Source organism: Plutella xylostella, chromosome 10 (genome assembly GCF_932276165.1).
Source record: "Plutella xylostella chromosome 10, ilPluXylo3.1, whole genome shotgun sequence".
Classification (NCBI taxonomy): Eukaryota; Metazoa; Arthropoda; class Insecta; order Lepidoptera; family Plutellidae; genus Plutella; species Plutella xylostella.
This window is the reverse complement of record NC_063990.1, coordinates 3,012,500-3,032,429: the sequence shown is the minus strand read 5'-3', so window position 1 is coordinate 3,032,429 and position 19,930 is coordinate 3,012,500. Positions and strand designations below refer to the sequence as shown.

Below are 19,930 nucleotides of genomic sequence, written 5' to 3'. Positions count from 1 at the left end.
AAAAAAGAATTGGGGGTGGGGCCCCCCATACATGTAACTGAGGGATGAAATTTTTTTTTTCGATGTACCTACATACCCGTGTGGGGTATCAATGGAAAGGTCTTTTAAAATGATATAAAGTTTTCTAAAAAACATTTTTCTTAAAGTGAACGGTTTTTGAGATATCAGCTCTCAAAGTCGTAAAAAGTATGTCCCCCCCCCTCTATTTTTATAACTACGGGGTATAAAATTCTAAAAAAAATAGAGGTGATGCATGCTAATTAACTCTTTCAACGATTTTTGGTTTGATCAAAGTATCTCTTATAGTTTTTGAGATAGGTTGATTTAAGCTACGGAACCCTTTGTGCGCGAGCCCGACTCGCACTTGGCCGGTTTTTTTATATGTATCAATTACCGTCCATCTTATTAATGTTTTTTTACGTTCGCTTATGTCTGGTAAGTAAAGTTGGTTTTCGTTTGCAGTCATCAAATATGTATGAGATTTCGAATGTCAAAAACATCCATTCCATTCCATTAATAAGATGGACAGAGTATAAAATAAAGGTCTATGATCAAAGCTTATTTTTTCACAACCGAAGAAAACACCGTGAAACCTTTCTTGACATGTTGAGAGATATCTTGAGCCGGTTCATCATCAGCGACCTTCCACACAGATCCACTTGCACCAGTCTTGATCACTTCTATTATACCCAGAACTGCTGATTCCACACTGAAAGATTACCAAATTGTTCGTGAGATAATGTCATTTTAGTACAATCGCTAATTTATGCAAATATTCAAATAAATAATTCGCTTCTTTAGTAATATACCTAGCTGCTGTAATCATATTTTTCGAATTGTGCCCCTATATTACTAAAGCAGCGAATTGTCGAACTAGCGATGTCTGATACGGGGATATGTGATATGATACAAACGTGGACAGACTTGGAACAGGCCTACCCTATACTCTCATGACAAACTGAATTCTCCAAACTCTATTCAAATATAGTCAATTCGCTTATAATATTATAGCCTTCCGTCTTGGCCGGATATTCTATTCTATCCGGAAGACATATTGTTATGCACCGTCTTTAGTTGCGGACCTGTGGTAGGCCACATTCTGCATACCTGCATACAAGTTATGGCTATTATTCCGAGCTCTAAGGAAACGGATATACGTATGCTGACCAAAACTAACTAGCATATTCACCTGTACGTACGTGTGCAGATGCTTCAGTTACCGGCCAGTATTGTTCAAAGCTATTCGTACAACTGAACTGAACGTAATCGCCCCACCCCAATTTCAAGTTGTACCCACTGATATGAGTTTTACTTTCTACTATAAGGGGAACGTTTATTTGGACTAAAACGGATGATAAATCTCATCTATGTATTACCTGATTAGTTATTACTCATATTTATACCTAGTTTGCCAACCAGATGAAATGCAAAAAAATATATAAATTAAAATGACAAAATAATGCTTATACATTATAAAGCATGAATAACAACTAACAATCTAACTTTGACTTGATTTTTGTGTACTAAAGAGTATAATTTAAATGTCATAATGAATATTATTTATATAATTAAATTAGTTATATTGTGTTAGTGAGAACACTAGCAGTGACAAACCGCTAGAATTTGAGATGCTCGGATGCGAGACGCGAGAGTGTACTGGCTTGGAACATTCAGAATGCATACATCTGCATACAACATAACATAATACAGCATATATACAGTATGTGAATAATACACAAATATACAGGATGCTCTCGTGCAGTACAAGTATGTGTTGACCCGGCGCATTGTCGGGGAGCAAACCGCGTCAGGAGGGTTACTCTATACTGACGAAAAAGGGACGAACGAGAGATGTCGTGCAATCGGCACGTTAAATACTACGAGATAGAGTCGTGGCAGAGCAGAGTTCTGAAACTTCGTTTTTCGTTATATAGAGTGACCCCCCAGTCTCTTGAAATGTCTTCCACAAGTCCCGCTTGCTCTTGCATTCCTTAGCGCATATAAATTTGTCATGCTCGTAGTGTTTCATGATTTATTTTTATAATATTATAGCTGAATCTTTGGCTGAATAGGCTTTATGTATTCCATGTACTCGTCAGTATGAAATTAAATAGTATAGGTGAATGTAAGTGTAATAGAATCCCTTGATCGATTCATATACTCGAAGTTCTCATTCTATTAAATTCACGTAAAGCGTAGGCCGACATTTACGGTCCATTATAAAGTGAAAATTATTAATTATGAAACTAAAAACGCCGCACAAAAATTTAAAATTATTACAGCACATTTTCTTTTTACTGAACTGGCCGAGCAGAAAATGGACGACAAAAATTCCATGAATAGTTTCCTTAACAGCACAAGTTGTAAAACAAACTTAAAATTCCTCGTTGGCACAACAAAGATTTCCAACCAGGTGAAGTCGCCCGGCCGAGTAACGCAATATTCGCTCCAAACTTTAGTTCAGTGTCTTCTTGTAATTCTATAAGCAGGTAACAGGTTTTTAAACTATGCTGACTATGAATTAAGTTTAATGTGTACAAAATAATGTACTACATTGCAGGAGTCTAGCCGTAAAATGAGACCGAGCGGGCACCTGGGTTATTCAGCGAGTATAGCTGACTAGCTCATCCTATCACCATGGTGACAAATCCTAGAAGCTTTCTAGTTTTTGTCATCATGAAGGATGAACCCTATGAAGAATTATTATCATTACAATTTTGTAGCCTTGCTTGGCCTTAGAGCGCTACAAACAACATATATCCTTTGAAGGAGTATCCTATTACCTTTGTTTCTGGGAATATGGTTGCGTGAGGTGTGCGGGGTGATTCTGCAAGTTCTGTCGGTGGTAGATGGCGGTGTCGGTCGGGCCGGGGCACACGGTCAGTAGCCGCACCTTGCTGTTTGTGTAGAATGGCTCCTTCTACAAAATAGAGGTACACTCAACAAGTATTCCTTTCAGGACTGTGGTTAGTTCACGATGCTTCAATCAGGTGCGTGCGTTGCCTGTTGGGTGTAATTTGATTCCTGCAATGGTATACTTATACCTATATTTTAGTATTACTTAAATCCCAACTCTTTGAATGTTGTTATATAATATAAATCTAATTTGCCACTGGCTAAATTTATAGTTTGATCGCAATGGTTCTTTTAGGAACTAACCCGTACGTAACACATTATCTCTATCCATCCGCATCCCTTACAAAAAGTTTAAAAAGAGAGGGCGCCTCACAAATTCAACTTACTCCAAGGGTGACAGTGAACTGTAGTACTGCAGCTTTAGTGGCGGAGTAGACCGCCAGCCGGCTGTCTTGGTTCAGGGCGAGGAGCGAGGATATATTGACCACCACCCCTCCGCTGCCTCCGTTCTCTGCGCTCATTGCCTCTAAAGCCTTGAATGTGCTGTTCACTGACGCTTTCTGAAACGAAGAATTTTTTAACGTAAAAGGTACAGTGGACCGTTTAATTCTATACTCATACATGCATAGATTATAAATTGTAGGAGCTACCTTATTCCCACCATCAGACTACCGAGCTATATTAACAACCAACAATCATAAAACAGTGCTGCCATGTGGAATAACTTTTATCTACAGAAGTTTGATGGATTGGCAGCACTGCTGAAGGTGGTACAGTACCAGATACTTCCTCAGAAGGGCTTCAACGGGGAACGCAAGACAAAAGTGGTCCGTCGCGGTCGCTCTAGTAATTACGCGATGCAGAATTTTTGTCACGTCTTGACATGCACAAAACACCAAGAATTATTTTATAGGATATACATATACCAAGCAACGTAGGTACTTACAAAATTAACATCAACCATTCTGCCGCTGTTCTCTCCGTCTCTACTCAGCAAGGCAGCGTTGTTCACGACTACATCGAGTCGTCGGTACTTGTCGGTGACTAGTTTGTACGCTCGTGTGAGTTCGTCTTCGTTCGCGATGTCACACTTTATGAACTTGGCTCTCAGCGCGCCGAACTTTGCGTTGAGTTGCGTCTCCAGAGCCGCGCCTTTTTTCTCTTCGATGTCGAGAAATGCTACGTGCTGGAAAAGTGTGGGGGAAGTTGTATTTTGTAAAATTTTGTTGTTTTACAACAGGATTTGAAGCGATATTATAGGAAAATTCAATGCACCTGTATGTACAGGTGTGTTTATATACAAAGTTGGCCGTACCGATACAAACTTACTCATTTAAATTATAGACGGTTTTGCTGTCCCTTAAAGAATTTAACTTGACGAAAATATGAACATTATTAAATAAATGTAACCACCAGAACATAATGCATAACAAAGCTACTTAAAAAAGTAACTACCTAATTTAAAGAATAACATCTTGGTCCCAAAATAATATAGCTTTAAAATAAACCATTTTCATTGTTCCAAAAATAGAAATTTGTAATCTTACTTGCGCATTTTCCGTCAACAATGAGCTGACGAGGGCGGCGCCCACGCCGGCCGCCCCGCCCGTCACCAGGCACACCGCGTCCGACAGAACAAAACACTGCTTCACTTCATCCCAAACCATGATCACCAAATCACTGAACTACTCGTAACTACAATAAAACAATACTAAAAACTTTACAATGCTGATAAAAACGTGCGCTAGGTGGAATGATACGAGCGTGACTCATTTTTTTATACCTTTATGTTTTTTTTTGTTTTTTATCTAAGTCAGAGCATTTAGCTGATAATGTGTCAAATACCTACTTAGGGCAAGCGATAAATAGATAAACAGTCAATCTGAATGACCGTGAAATTGTTTTTAAACAATAACATTGCGTGCATGTTGTATAAGCGAATGTTGTCAATTGAATGCGAATAAAAATTCATTGTAGACTCATCCATGAATGTTGTGATTGAATTTTCCTAGACGTAGACGTACCTAATAAACGTTTAAAGACGCCTAAAGAGTACTGAAGACCCAGTCTCTTTTGAGTAAATCTAACCAAACATGATCCAAGTCTTAAGTAACTAAGTACTTAAGTTCAGCTTTTTCTGCTCAGTTGCGTAACCGGCAATATAAGTCATCCTTAATTTAATTTTTATTGATTCGTTCCGAGAAAAATGCTTGTGATCGAATTATTCGGTGAACTGTTTTATTTCTTCATGTTTTCTGTTTGTATTATTCACAACAATAGGTTTGAATAGATAGCGATAAGATAATCTTCAGACGCCTTTTTGGGATGTGAACTATTTCGCAAACAAAGCCATCATCTTAGAATTAAGTTTAGATAATATTCCGTCTTCATCTTAAATTTCCTGTGAAAAAAACATCAATCTCTGTCTAGAACTCCGCCCTGGCATTAGACTTCCATCTTTGAGGCATACATACGCGTACCCAAATCCACAATTACACAACCTAAAATTAAACACGGGAAATCTAATCATGTGTTTTCCAACAGCTACTCACTTTATTGAACAAACAAAACCCGCTTTAATAAAACAGGTTGTCTCACAAATCCTTTCTGCAGGATAATCCCGGAGATAGAAAAAGAGGTACAGCTATGTCAATCTATGTAGCTCTACGTAGAGTGTTGTAAAGGGGAGCCTGAAGCGGTATAGTAAAGTCGAGACAGTACAGTGTTGTCGTAACTGTTATACCTACAAAGCCCTTGCTCTCAGCAGACCACAGGCAAACACATTTATACGGAGATGCATACAGTCTTGCGTGAGAGTGACGGTGCTTGTTTGGTTTTACTCCCCCGAGGCAAGCCAAGTGGGGGCTGCCGCGGCGAAACAGCTAAAAGGAGCGTCAAGTGTCTCGCCATTCAACATGGGACAATGACCACTAATCCTGCGGAACCCTAACGACGGAGGCATGTTTTCAGAGCACATGTTTGCTTCAGAATAGTGCTGATGCATTCGTTGTCAGTTTGTGACTATGAAAATGTTGCGTGTTTTATGCAATGGTTTGGTAGGTAGTAGGCTAATCTAACTGATAATCTATTAATAATGACTGACGACAGATTAAGTAAAACTGATGAGGTTCCATACTTACCCGTTATTTTAACGTCGCCGGCAGGATATACTACAGATTTATTGCCTAGTCAGCATTGCGAATCTATTAAGCTTATTGTTAAAACTCGATTCTGAATCCGGAGTGAGTTTTGAAATTGGCATTCTGTAATTTCCGCAATTTCGAGATTTTGACAAATAATGTATGAGATGGCATACGTGAAGTGAAAGGTTAAGGGAGAATGAAGATCGAAGTACGTCCATTTTCGAGTTTATATTTTTTTGTTTTTTTAACTATGTACCTATGTGACTTTTGTTATTGTTTAAGTCAATAGATTTTTAGCATGTTAGTATTAAGATTAACTCGAAATAAACTTTCTTTTATCTTTATCTTTATCTTTAAGTAAGATGTCTGATTTTACAGAATCGCAAAGCAGATTAGAGTTCAATAGAAACCGATATAGGATCATTGTTAAAAATAAAAAAATGATTTTTTTATAACTGACAGAAAGAAGCGGTACTTACCCGAAAATATGAAGTAATCTAAGTGTAATAAAGTTTTGTACAGAAGAAGTGTCTTTCTTTTCTCTCGGAAATGGTTCTCAAGACAAAAGAAAGTGTGTTTGACAAAAATTCTCGCAGTCAATTGAAGTCTCGGGGACAAATCTCTTTTGAAGTTGTTCCTATTAGAGGCAACAAAGCAGTCGACTTTGTCGCTGCAAACTTTACAATCAATTGTTTTCACAATTCGTAGAGATAGAAGCCGACGTTAAAATGTAATTTCAGTGGATACTAGATGTTTTAGATATACCCATATATCTAAAACATCTAAATGCATTAATATATGGGTTGTCTAATACAACATTAAAATTATTAAGCCTCCCCAAGTGACGTATCAATTCTCGGGCGCACCCTGGGCAGTCCCATAACTAATTAATATTGCTACTCCTTTCACCACAGTCACAAACCCTAGACTTACTCCAACGAGAGCGGTGCGCGGTGGTAGCTCAGTCAGCAGTGCGATTCTATAAAGCTAATTGTCAAAACTCGATTCTGAATCCGGAGTGAGTTTGGAATTTGGCATTCTGTAATTTCCGCAATTTCGAGATTTTGACAAAATTAAATAATGTATGAGATGACATACGTGAAGTGAAAGGTGAAGGGAGAATGAAGATCGAAGTGAGATGTCTGATTTTACAGAATCGCAAAGCTGTAAGGGCACACTTGTATTCTCACGCCAAAGATCGAATCCCGTAGCTGTCTTTGGAATTCGCTCCTACGGTGATGGAAAACATCGTGAGGAAACCTGCATATCTAGATTTACCACATCTAGATAGCGCCACGAAAAGAATAAGTTTATCTAAATCAGAAGTCAACGAATTAGGACATACGTCTAGTAACTTAATCTCGCGCGTCACATTATGTTCGTATCCCTAGACGTGGGCAGAATACTTTCAATCAACAAGAACCCTTGCTGAAATAAAACACGTACGTGAAACATCAACTCCTATTCCCGAATGAAAATGTTATTCAAGCCTACTGTTGTGCCGAATTTCTTTGAAAAGGTATGAACAGTATTTAGTTCTTTAGTAGGTATGTTTTTTAACAATCATTCATATAAAGTTATTTAGAATGACAAAATGAGTCACCCCTTTGCCATACATAGCACTTTTACATTTTACAACACTCTATACAGATCCTATATTGAACCAGCTTTTAAATTTTTCATAAGAGTTCCCTCTGACTTCACTAATAAAAAGCAGCTCATTTCATATTCATACCAAGAGTATGCCTAAAGATCCGAATTCATTCGTTAATGTTTAATTATGCACGCAAACAGCCGCAGAACAATAAACACCTTTCTATTTCATCCCTGGAGGGTTACTCTATACTGACTATAAACCAAAGAAGGAGAGCTGTTGTGCAATCGGCGCGTTTAATATAAGTACAACAAGATAGAGTCCCATCTCGCGCAGCAGCGTTCTGAAACTTAGTTTTTCGTGATATAGAGTGACCCCCCTGTAACTTGCCCGCGGAGGGCGAGTATGAATATGAGAGTTCCAACCTCTTTTGTTCTCCTGAAACGAAGGAATAAACAAATACGTAACTCACCTCTTTAGACCGAGTGAGGTGCCAGCTCCTTCCATTTTTTTTCTGAATTTAGCTCCCTCGAATTTTTTTTTGCTGTTTTGCTTTGCTGTTTCTGCGCTGCTTGGAAGTTAGGAACCTATTCTGTACTCTCTATAAGTTACTTTTTAAGAGACATCTTTTAAAATATATAGAATACATTCGTAAGATATACCTAGATAGGTCCCTAAAGAAGTACCTACCTATTATGTTCCTTCAGTCACTACTACCTAATAGTGTCAATGTTTGATTCAAGCTATTCTATACAATACGGTAGGAATGAACCGAATGAATTAATCACAACACACTCCCCATCAAAACAAAGCGAACAATTTATTGAATGTCATGAAAAGCTACGAATGCTACGATACGATCATTAATGTTAAAGTAAATAACTAATAAAACAACGACAAAGCCGAATGACAGTATAAAATGAGTCAATCTATTATTCAATAAAGCCTGTAATCCAAATCTGGAGATAAAGATAAATAAATACAGACTATTACTCATTGTCAGAATCAGAGCCTCGGATTCATCCTCACTATTCGTGTAGAAACTACTGAGATTAATTGCTTACGAGATGATAAAATGGAGAATTAGTAATTAGTACTTTCTAGTCAGTGTGTTTTAGCTGAAGTATTCTGATTAATTAGCCAATTCTATGCACAACTTACAATTAGTTATATGTAAAACAAAATGATATGAACATTGTGCATATATATACTAGTTATTTATTATCTTGTTAGTCTGTAAAGCTGAAGTATTCTGCTGAATCACCCATCTACCTATATTTCGGTTTAAGAGTAGAGTACCAAGTCTTCATTTGCAACCGATTTTCCCATGTTAGATACTGAGGTTAGATATAATGTAATACATATTATATTCAACTAGAATATGCCAATATGAAACAGAGGAGCAGCATTGAGGCTGCATAGAGGTCGGATAGCAAACAGTGTTCATGCGAGCGTGACCGCAGTTCAGAAGTTCATCCTTTGTGAACAATAAATAGAGCTCTATTTACACCGCACACATACCTATGTAACAAAATGGAGTTGAAATTTCGAGAAACATCTTCCTTTCATTCAGACCGGTACCTCGTTCCAACTAAAATGTTTTCACAGCATATCCTACAGAAACCAAAGTTCCGAAGACTCTGGTTACTAATGTTTTCTACTCGTAAACTTTACCTTTCTCCCACAGTAAGTACCTACTTACTGTGGGAGAAAGGTTTTTGTTATAGAATAATGATTTTTTCATTTTGTTAGAGAATAATGATTTTGTGTTTGATTTTCATTCGGTACGAATCGAATCCATACCTACCTGGGGGATACGGAAATATTCTTATTCTGTACAAATAACATGGAACAGCAAGTTCATAGTTAGTTACATTTGGTTTTTTAAATTAAATTCTACGTTTTTTAAATGTATTGGAAAAAAATATAGTTACATATTCGAGCGCTTCATCAAAACATTATAAACTCTCAAGGAACAAATTGTGTTTACTTACCCTTTTCTTAACAGCCTCCAGAGTTGGCAAAGTGGTTTATTTGACTATACTTAATATATTATTGAACATATTTTCTTGAAAAATCCCGACGTAAAAATAATCTGTGGCACAGACAGACAGCGACACCCAAACCGGAAACGTATGCCGCCCCCGCTTTAACATGACTTCCCGCTACCGGACTTTTAGGCAACACCCAACATATAGCCGCATACCTAAATTGAATATTTTTATATTTAACACGTAACACGTATATTTGTGTGACACAAATTGAACCGCCAGTGTCGCTCTCGCGAGACGTCTGCAGCGTATTTAAATTTCATCAGAAAGGGGAACTGTTGGTGGAGGAAAATTGTATTTTCTACATGAACGACGCAGATGAGAGCCGACGCTCGGTCTCACACGTCGTCGTCGTTTTGAGACATGTTCTATGATACACTGGGGTATTTAAATAGTGAAGGAGACCTGTTTTTTATGAAAATAAATGTGAGATAATAGATTAAACACGTACCTACTACTTATTAAAAGTATTTATAATATAAATAGTTTAAGTATTTTATTTAAAATTAATAAGCTGTGGTGCAGTATTTTGATTCACAGAACACGATTCAAACGAATCTAAATCTATGATAAAAGCAAAAATTCGTGCAAAAACTTTGCTCGTGGCAGTGATTTAAACTCTGAAAACAAATGCATATTTCCAGATAAAAACGCGTGAATTTTTGTTTTCAAAATCTCTTGTTGCAAAACAAACAACTTTTAATAAATATAAAAAGTGAAAAAGCAAAAAGTTCCCGTTCGCACTTCCTAAACCAACGGAACATGGGATGGAATAAAATCGTTTGAAATATTTTACGCCGATGCTATTCAGTCGCACAGATATTCCGCTGAGAGCCGCCCGGGCGGGCAAACAATATGGAACTTTCTTTCCTTTGTTGGACTCACTCGTAGCAAGGAGGTTGGGGGTAGCGGCGCATAAATACTCCGCGGAGCACAATCCTTATCGCCAGTTTATTCTCTAGATACAGCGGCGCCCGCAATTTGCGCCCTCAAATTGCATTTCCCGCACACTTGCACAGCGCCATTACGGTCAACTGGCCGCTCAGAGTTTCCAGAACTTACTCCGAACTTGAACGTAAATTCAATCGAAATTTTATGCCGCTGATGCCAAAACGGTTTTTTATTCTTTGCTTTCTGTCACGTAAAATATTTTCCCACTGAACCGATACCGAAACCGTTATCGGTTTTTATATTTTAAGACTCGTAGTCAGCCAATTTAATCTCATTTAATCTGTATAAATACGAACAGTTAATTGGTCCCTCAAGTATATACTTTGTACCTATATAGGTACCAACCCTTCTACATCACCTTGACCTATTTTTTCTTTTTCAGTTTGTAACTAGCTTAACGATTCGAGAAAGCTTGGAGATGTGCCATCCGTGGCACAGTTACTGTAAAAACTATTATCTGCTAAGACATATAAAAACTCACAAATAAATATCGTCATCGCGACCAACCACAACATATTGTTACAAATGACAAAGTAGATTAAGATCAAGAAAATGCGAAATAAGGAATTCATTCTGAAATAATCCCATTACGTCTTCCAATCTCACTGGAGCTTTTCCCGCCTCGTAAATGCTAAGTCACAGATGTTCATTTCTAAACCGCTGGCTGTTGACTTGATGAGTCATTCTACTGTGAACAACGTTCAGAAAACATTATCTTGTAAACTAAGTTTTAAGACTCTGATTTATTTTATACTGGAGGCATTAATTTAAATTTTTATATTCACCCGACATTAGGAAGTGGAAAGCGATGGCGAGAGTGTATTTAATTGAGTGGCCTTTTTAGGTGTGCTAAACTTCCATCCTGTATTTTATTGGGCGAACTTTTTAAAATACAGTCACGTATACATATAATTTTATACTTACTGAAACTTTTTTTAATAATTAGATAAATTCCCAAAATCGTTTTTTTTTACTACGCCATGAAAGGTCTGAAAGACTCAAAAGGGTAGCCTTAATGTTTACGTAAGCCAAAGATAATAATGTATACCTACGTACCTGCTTAGTAAAAAATTGGTGAGAAAATTATGTGTACTTAAATTAATTTACATACCTAAATTGGATCAGATTTACCAACACACAAAGTTATTATTAACAACACACAATGTTAGATAGAAGGTACAAGCGTCGGTTTTCTAGCTTCTTCTTCTTATAGTGCCTCTCCATCATTGGAGGTTGGCAGATGGAGTTGAAGTTTTCTAGCTAAGTATATATTTTAATAACGAAAAACACACACGTTATCGCAACGCAACCATCTTGGACCACCACCGCTGCAGATAACCTATAAATTAACAAGCAACTATGCAATCAAAGTCCACTAACACCCTTCTTCTTTCCAGGTCCTCTTCGACAGTTTCACCCTGGGCCGGTTCACCTCCTTCACCGAGGACGGCTGTCCCGACGGCTACATGCAGATCCAGGAAGCCAGCAGACCACAGGTTGTTGTACAAATATTACAAAGTAAAAGTACAAATTGTACTAAGGTGTACAAAAAAAGAATATAATTAATCATAATAATAATATGAGGGGACTTCTCACACACGGCCATCCAACCCCAAACTTGACAGAGCCTGTAATATGGGTATCGGACTGCTGATATATCTATACAAATACATACATAGCCATATTTTTTTAATACATGCAACTTAATATTATTTAATACTACACCCAAGACCCAAGTACAAACTATACTGTCTGTCTTTAACCTCTCACACACCGAGAAATCTGAGACAATTAAAAATGTATTGTGTCTGGCTTACAATTACATTGTACAGTGGTTAAACAAATATTTGCCCCAGCCGGGAATCGAACCCGGAACCAACAGCAGAGCAATCAGGGTGACTAACCACTACACCATTCGGTCGCCAGGTCGGGGGCTCCTGGTGCGGCACTTCATGGGGTCCCTCCATCTACTACAGCGAGACCAAGTCTATAACCCTCATCATACGGCTGCTACACCTGTCCAAGGAGCAAAACAACTATAACTTCGACTTCCGCATGGCGTATAAAGTGTTGCGGCGCGAGTATGCTACTGTCAGATTTGGTGGGAACCCTCCTATAGGTAAGGAGTAAGGAGTGTATAATTATAATAGTTGTACCTATAAGCCCTGCAAGATGCTATTATTAATTTATTTATGCCTAGAAGCCGACTAAACTTCAGGCACATCAGTGATTTACAAGTGTCTAATTTTATACATATAATTATTTCCGAAAATTATATCACATCTTCCTAATTTACATGTATTTAAATGATATGTGACTTAGCATTAATATTGCAACGGTCTGATGGTAATGTGGTAGATTATAAACGGATCCGGAATGCATAAAATATGCGTTCAAGTTGGTCTGCAGAGCACGATTCCACTTGTCACCGGGGAGTTAACTTTCGGGGAGTCTGGTGGCTTAAATTTAATTCAGTTGGCGGTTTGTATTTATACCTCAACTAATGCAAAGAGCCTTGTGGGATTATATTAATAGAATTGCATTTTAACATGTTTACATATCACAGCAGTTTTAAATTTCGCTTAGATGCTACTGCCTTGTTTGTTTACCATAATCCGAGGCCATAAATAAAATCCGTAATACCGTATTTCATTTCAGAGCGGCCCTTTTTCAAGCTACGGCCCATGGCTTATCCCGCGAATGTATCTCGCGAACCCGCAAGCAACATGACGAGGCCGGCGCAAACACACGAATACTACCTCGGGGATTTGATCTCAGGGACGTACTGCTCGCGGATTTTCAGCGACTGCGATCGTAAAAACTGTCGGCTCCAGTCGCCAAATTTCCCCGGCGTATACCCGAGGAACTTGACGTGCTACTACGCGGTGCGGCAGCACGAGGTGCCGGCCGGGAAGCACGCGCTGATAGTCGTGAAGCAGCCGAACGGGCAGCTGGTGTCTATTCGGAGTCAGAAAGCGTTATACGCGACTCCGGAGCAGGATCGCGGGAACAACGGGCGAGAGCTGAAAGTGTGGCAGGATTGTGACGAGGTCCAAGACTACGTGACGGTATACGATGGGTATACCACTCGAGACCCGGTGATCCTGCGGTTCTGCGGGGGCGGGGTGGCTGTGCCCGAGGCCATCTCCAGCGGGCCCGAGCTGCTGGTGGAGTTCACCACGTCGCCCTTCGGCACGTTCCTGCAGCCCGCCACCGCACAGGCGCTGCACGGCTTCCAGCTAGAGGTTGAGGTGAGTGAAGAGTGACTAGTTGTGTAGCAAACATCATCATCATCACGACCCATCACGTCCCCACTGCTGAGGCACGGGCCTTCTTCCAATGAAGGAAGGGTTTAGGCCTAGTCCGTGTTGCAATCAAACTAATGAAATCTGGTGAGGCATTTTGTCTGGTTAGGGAGACTTTGATTAATACTATAGGATTCTTATGCAAGTATCGCTATATAAATCTATACTCGAATGAAACTGTGGAATCTTCCATTTAAGGCACTTGGCTTAAAAAAAGTTGAAAGCACCGATCTATAAATGTATAGCTTTCAGTAGGTAGTATGTAGCTATGTAGCTTTGGCATAGTTACTTAGTGTTGGCTTGAAAGTTTTATTCGACCAAACAACGGTCCGAGTTTTGGCTTAGAGTCCGCTTTGCTCCACGAATTTTGAAGTCCGAAAAAAAACGGAACATCGTCAACTGGATACCGGCCAAAATGCAATTAAGCGAATACCCTCTTCAACACTTCATTTTTAGTTGAATCATCTCAGCACTATTTAATTTTATTATTTTACCTACGGAAATTTTCTCTTAACGTTCCATGGGGGTAAATCTAGCTTACGAAAAATGAAACTTACTCGTACTTCGTTAGCTATATATAACTATAACGGTGCACGTGGCTGATCAGCTCTATTTCAATGTAAACGTACTACTGATTGTTTGTTTTTTGGTCAAGACAGAGTACTTCCAGCACCTTACAAATTAGATAAGTAGGTACTTAATTATTTTCAAAATTTAAAACAACACGGACAAAGATAAGTGCCATCAAAATTTTAATTACAAAACGTCCCAGATTATCTTAATTCAAGTATCCCATCGTCACAAAGAATCAAAAAGCTTATTATGGAAGACAGAAGTTTTTTTCTGAAATAAAAACCTAATTGTTTCTTTTCGGAGAAATAAATCTTTTCTTTTTAAAACGAAATTTGTTATCAACTGTAATGGAACTAAAATGTAGGTACATTTTATAGAGTTCCCAAATTAATTTGTCTGCCTCCCCGAACATATTAAGTCTCGGGTATCTTGTCTCGCTTCATACATTAGTGTAATTAATTTATGTACTCTAGAGACTAGATGTTGAAGTGTGTGGGTTGACGCTGCGTCAGTACGCTCGTCTTATTACAAAATTTAAATAATCCCTCTCCTATAAAAGCAGTACTCCATCATGCGTGTATTATCATAAACTGTATATAATGTAAGTGTTTCATTCACGGTAAGGGGTAATAAATCAAGCCGCGCCCTAGCCGCGGAGGTCGCACTTGGGCCTCTGCCAAACTGTAATTAGTACCCAGTGGGCCACACACAGGCCGCTGGTCATACAATACAGTTCAGCTCAGCATAAACTCACCCCTCATTGTTTCTGCGGCGAAAATTAGGACATGACCTCATTATTTAAAATTTCCGTCAGCGAAAAATCCTTTGAATATTTTTACCCAATCTCATCCGCAAAATGCTTTAATTTTTTTATTCGAAATGCAATGTTGTGAGCTTTGCGGTCGTTTAAGTAACTTTGTTTGTAGCAAACTCAAAGGGAAAGTAGCCTAATGAGAGCAATGTAAAACATTACCGAGGTCGCAACGACACACGATATGTGATCTACTTTTATCTCTGCCTCCATCCTATCACCCTGACCTAATTTTCTTGCGAGGAGGCTAGAAACTTGGCTAATGTAGTTTGTAAAGTTGGCTGAAAGTTTAAAGATAATATTGTTAGAAAAGAAGCGTAACACTTTAGATAACCTCTTTACGTGTTCGCAGGTACGGTTCGTCGATCAGCAATCTCCGACGTACGCGAAGAATAAGCGCGCATGTGAATTCTGGATCCGCGGCACGGGGAAAGGCGTTTTGGAGAACCCGCAACATTCGTTACCTCCGAACACGACGTGCCTGTACCACATGCAGGGGATCGACACCTCGGGCCCCACCGGCCGCAACATCATTTACCGCCGCCCCTCCTTCTCCGCACCGCGCTTCCGAGTTTGGTTTTCCGTTCTCAAATTCTACGTAACAAATCCGCTCAATCCGAATTTGCCGGAGGACGAATACTGCGGGAGCCATTTGAATATTTGGGACGGCCCCATGAGGATATCGCCGGGTTGTAGTGACATATTCTGGTTAGTTTATGTTCGAATTGGCTTTTGACTGCTTCCAAAAACTTGTATACTTATTCACTGTTGTAATATTTCAGTGATAAAGAGCGTTCCGTGCTGATGTCCCGAGCGACGTCGCCTCAGTCGGTGATCGTGGGGCGGCCGCCGGCCAACGCGACGCTGGTGGCGCGGTTCTGTCGCGAGCGCGCGCCGCGCACGTGTGAACATGCCCTCATGAGGAGGTCGCGGGCCTGCGCTCGCACTGAGAGCTTCCTCTCGAAGGGGGACTCTTTGACCCTCGAACTGAAACTGACTCAAGGAACTGCCCTCAAGTAGGTGGAACTATATTATGTTCGTTGCTAAGTGTAGTTTTGTAGCATATACTTCTGATATACTGATGTTTGTTTTTTCTTTACAGGCCAGTATTCTTCAAAGCTCTGTACGAGTTCGTAGACCTGCATCAAGACGGCGAGCCGTGGGGGCGCGGGCCCTGCTCCCGCAGGTTCGCTTCCCGATCGTTCCCGGAGGCGCCGCCGGACCCGCCTGTCACTTTCTCTTCGCCCAGAGATGTTTTCCTTTACGGGAGAGGAGGCTCTAGGAATATCAGGTATAGTTAACAATGAATATATTGAAACAATGTATCTAACTATTCAAAATTCAAATTCAATAACTCCGCCTGAATTCCGCCCATTGTCACACTGAACATATCGAATTACATAATCATAACACTTATTATAAATTATAATACGATAACTAGTTACTGTACACTGTAATTTGATTTAACTAACCTACACAATCTACACATCTATGTATCTCGGTTACCTGTGTCAGCTCCAAAATAGCACCCGATTGCTATTTTGAATTTGTGTTTAGCATTTCATCCATTGACTTATATCATTTCACCAACCTATTATACTAAATCAAATTTAATGCTAGTAGCATTCTCTACCAGTTAGTCTTTGATGATGTCGAGAAAGTGATCATCATATCATAATCAACCGTTTTTACCGACCGTACTTCCAACTCAACCGTCCTTCCAGCTGCACATACCGCTTCGAGGCGAACCCCGGCGAGGTGATCCGGGTCCGCGTGTGGGGCGTCCGGTCCGGCGGCCGGCTGTGCCGCTCCGTGCACTCGTCGCACTCGCCGTGGTTCCGCTGCGCCGGCGACCCCACTGCTGCCGTGAGGATCTTCGACAAACCCTGGAAGAACAGCGGCCCGGGGATCCCTAGGGACTGCTTGTGCAGGTGAGGTATTTAGGTCGTGCTGTTACACATGCTTTTTAGGTAGGTACTAGCAATATAAACAGGTCATTAGCATGCTTTTCACCATGCTATTTTACACACATGGCATTATGCACTTAAATGATTTGCAGAGATATATTGTAACGACATAAATTTGCATTTTGTAAATGTGTTCTTTACTCAGCCATGATTCTTAGATCAATCCATGAAGTTAGGATTAAAATAAAGTAGATACTAGGTAGTAAATAACAATAATTAACCAACATTTCATAACATTTTCAGTGAAATCGAAGAATACGAGTTCACATCGACAGCATCAGTGGCCGAGCTGAAGTTCGACGTCGTGAACATGTCAGCGACTGACGACTTCCGTTCCTTCGGCTTCGAGGCTTCGGTGGAGTTCGTTCGCCTCGACACCATCTGTGAAAACACTCGGGTTCACAAGGTGCACGGTGCTAGCGGTGAACTCAGATTCGTCTCACGATCGCCGATGTCGGAAACGGTAGGTTGATTTTGTTTTTCAGAATATCTAATATGAAAATCTACTACATTAGAAGGGAGACCTGTGTTCCAGCAGTGGGGATGTATAATGGGTTGTGATGAAGATGAAAATCATAAGTCTCCTTCAGTTTACGCCAATTTATTGACCTTTTTCGATGTACTAGCGTACAACAACAATAAAATTGTTTGTAGGATTTACGTAGTAAAATTGTACTGTACTTACCTACTTTAATATTTGAATTAATTTAATAGGGTTTGAAATTCAAGTCGTCGATGTTTGCTAATCAAGGTTTCAACTCGTTAAGCTATGTAAATACCGATCGTGTTTCTAGCGCCGTCTGAAATTAATTATTCATTTTTAATTCAGACGAGACGCTCGAAGATTGGAAATGAACAAAGAAATGGCTAATAGAAATTGAGAACAAAGCTACAAACTTTGTTTCCGATTGTTTCAAAAGTGGAAATTACTTTGAAATATTTATGAAAGAAATAAAATAGAATAATTCGCTTCTGTAAATAATTAACAATGACGGGCGGTAATAACTAAATTTAACTAACTATTTATAGCTTTTAGATTTATATTTTTCTTTTACATCAAAAGAGTTATCTGTATTATACCTATCTCTATAAATTAGCAGTACTTACTTATAAATGTAGATAGACAAGACTAGCAACCTAAACACAATAAAAATGACTATTTGAAATGTATATTTAAAGATTTATACCTAATATTTTTTATTTATCATACCGTCTATTTCCAGGAGCGCTGTGAGCATGGCCCCTGGCTCATAGACCCGTCGCTCGGCCGCTACCTGTACCTTCAAATCCGCGGCAACATCATCGAGGAACCTTTCCTCAACAACTTCACTCTGCTCAACAACATCACCGTGGCTCCAGACATGCGCCACATGTGTCGCACACAGAACAGAATCGCCGTGTACGCTGGGGGATTAGCACCGATTTTCATTTGTCCCGATCCTTTTGAACATTTGGTGAGTATCCCGAACAAGATCCGAGCCATGCTCTAACGGAGCAATTAAATATGCACAGATAGCGAATACAGATTAGGGGATGTACAAAAGATGGAATATACCTAACGTAGATCTGCCAAGGATACTCGAATAGTCACAAATATAAAGGCAATAACGAACCTAAGTAGCATAATAACCGAGTAGATGATCCGGCAATAATGATCCGCAATACCGTACGCCTCAAAATCTTAGTATGTATCACCACCACTGACCTTTTTTATATTGATCACCCTTACTTACGCACCACGAATTTATCTTCCTGTAACCATATTAACTAAGTCACAAACATCGAAACATCTTTCTTCCAGGACCAAGACGTAGTATCAGTGTTCTCCGATGGCTGGTCAAAGGAGGTGGATGAGCTGGCTCGCCACGTGCTGGCGCCCGCCCCCTCCGCCGACCGCTTCGACCTGGACTGGCCCAGGGCTCTAGCTGTGGAGCTGTTCGCTATAGAGCCTGGCAGTTACTTCGTGTCGTGGCTCGAACTTTCTAGAAGGTAAACGGAGTGTGAATTCCTGAGATGTTAATTTTACATGAGGGAGATAATGCGAAGTCTTCACTTCGCTTTATTTATTGTGCATGAAAAAGCCCACCCGATTAACGTATCAACTGTACTCTATTATATATACCTCTGGGCACGTCTGACGCTAAACTGTCCGGCATATCCTTTTACCACGGTGATCAACCCCAATACAGCTCTAAAACTTTTTAATTAAGTACTTACAGAAGTTCTGTGAGACCTTGACATAGCTTGAGATAAAATTAGTAAATATAGTAATGCTATATCACTTAGAGAAGACATGTAGTACTTACCTACTTATGTTCCTTATCCATAACCAGGCTTAGGTAGGTTTTGGATAGATGTTAAAGTCTCACAACCTACAAACTCCTCACAATCCATGTCATCTATCCAAGAATCCTCTCCTATTCCAGGCACGCGAGCCAGCACGGCGGGGTATACGCCCTGTCAGGTGAATGCGAGTACCGATGCGAGTCTCTTGACGCGTGCATCGAGGCGGCCCTGTGGTGCGACGGCGTGGAGCAATGCCCTCACGGGGAGGACGAGAGGCTGTCGCAGTGTTCAGCGCTGCTGAGGATGCCGGCTCAGTACGCGGCGGCCATATTGGCGTTGACTGTGCTGTTTGCGCTGGCTTTGGTAAGTGTGGTTGGGTTTTGAAAGGGTTAA

General features: G+C 39.9%; 2 protein-coding genes across 2 annotated transcripts in view; one reads left to right on the top strand and one right to left on the bottom strand.

Annotated features, from left to right (window-relative positions):
* LOC105390349 overlaps positions 1-19,930 on the top strand; it is a 63,609-nt gene that overhangs the window by 42,105 nt on the left and 1,574 nt on the right. The window contains exons 4-14 of the mRNA XM_011561637.3: positions 11,993-12,091; positions 12,522-12,714; positions 13,254-13,846; positions 15,637-15,992; positions 16,067-16,300; positions 16,387-16,575; positions 17,009-17,215; positions 17,495-17,714; positions 18,475-18,705; positions 19,053-19,240; positions 19,678-19,900. Coding sequence (XP_011559939.3) covers positions 11,993-12,091; positions 12,522-12,714; positions 13,254-13,846; positions 15,637-15,992; positions 16,067-16,300; positions 16,387-16,575; positions 17,009-17,215; positions 17,495-17,714; positions 18,475-18,705; positions 19,053-19,240; positions 19,678-19,900 — 2,733 coding nt within the window. The remainder of the gene's footprint in view (positions 1-11,992; positions 12,092-12,521; positions 12,715-13,253; positions 13,847-15,636; positions 15,993-16,066; positions 16,301-16,386; positions 16,576-17,008; positions 17,216-17,494; positions 17,715-18,474; positions 18,706-19,052; positions 19,241-19,677; positions 19,901-19,930) is intronic.
* LOC105390348 (15-hydroxyprostaglandin dehydrogenase [NAD(+)]) lies at positions 518-4,626 on the bottom strand. The gene is made up of 5 exons (XM_011561636.3): positions 4,404-4,626; positions 3,803-4,042; positions 3,243-3,416; positions 2,784-2,920; positions 518-709 (listed from the first exon to the last, which is right to left on the bottom strand). The coding sequence occupies exons 1-5, from the start codon at positions 4,521-4,523 to the stop codon at positions 559-561; spliced, it is 822 nt and encodes a 273-aa protein (XP_011559938.3). The 5' UTR covers positions 4,524-4,626; the 3' UTR covers positions 518-558.

Bases quoted from the DNA above. Each gene is read 5' to 3' on its own strand.
- LOC105390348 (XM_011561636.3), bottom strand. From the start codon at position 4,523: ATGGTTTGGGATGAAGTGAAGCAGTGTTTTGTTCTGTCGGACGCGGTG. The intron at 3,417-3,802 runs GTAAGTACCTAC...TCTTCGTTTCAG, and splicing joins GAATGGTTGATGTTAATTTT to AAAGCGTCAGTGAACAGCAC. The intron at 2,921-3,242 runs GTAAGTTGAATT...TCTATTTTGTAG, and splicing joins AGTTCACTGTCACCCTTGGA to AAGGAGCCATTCTACACAAA.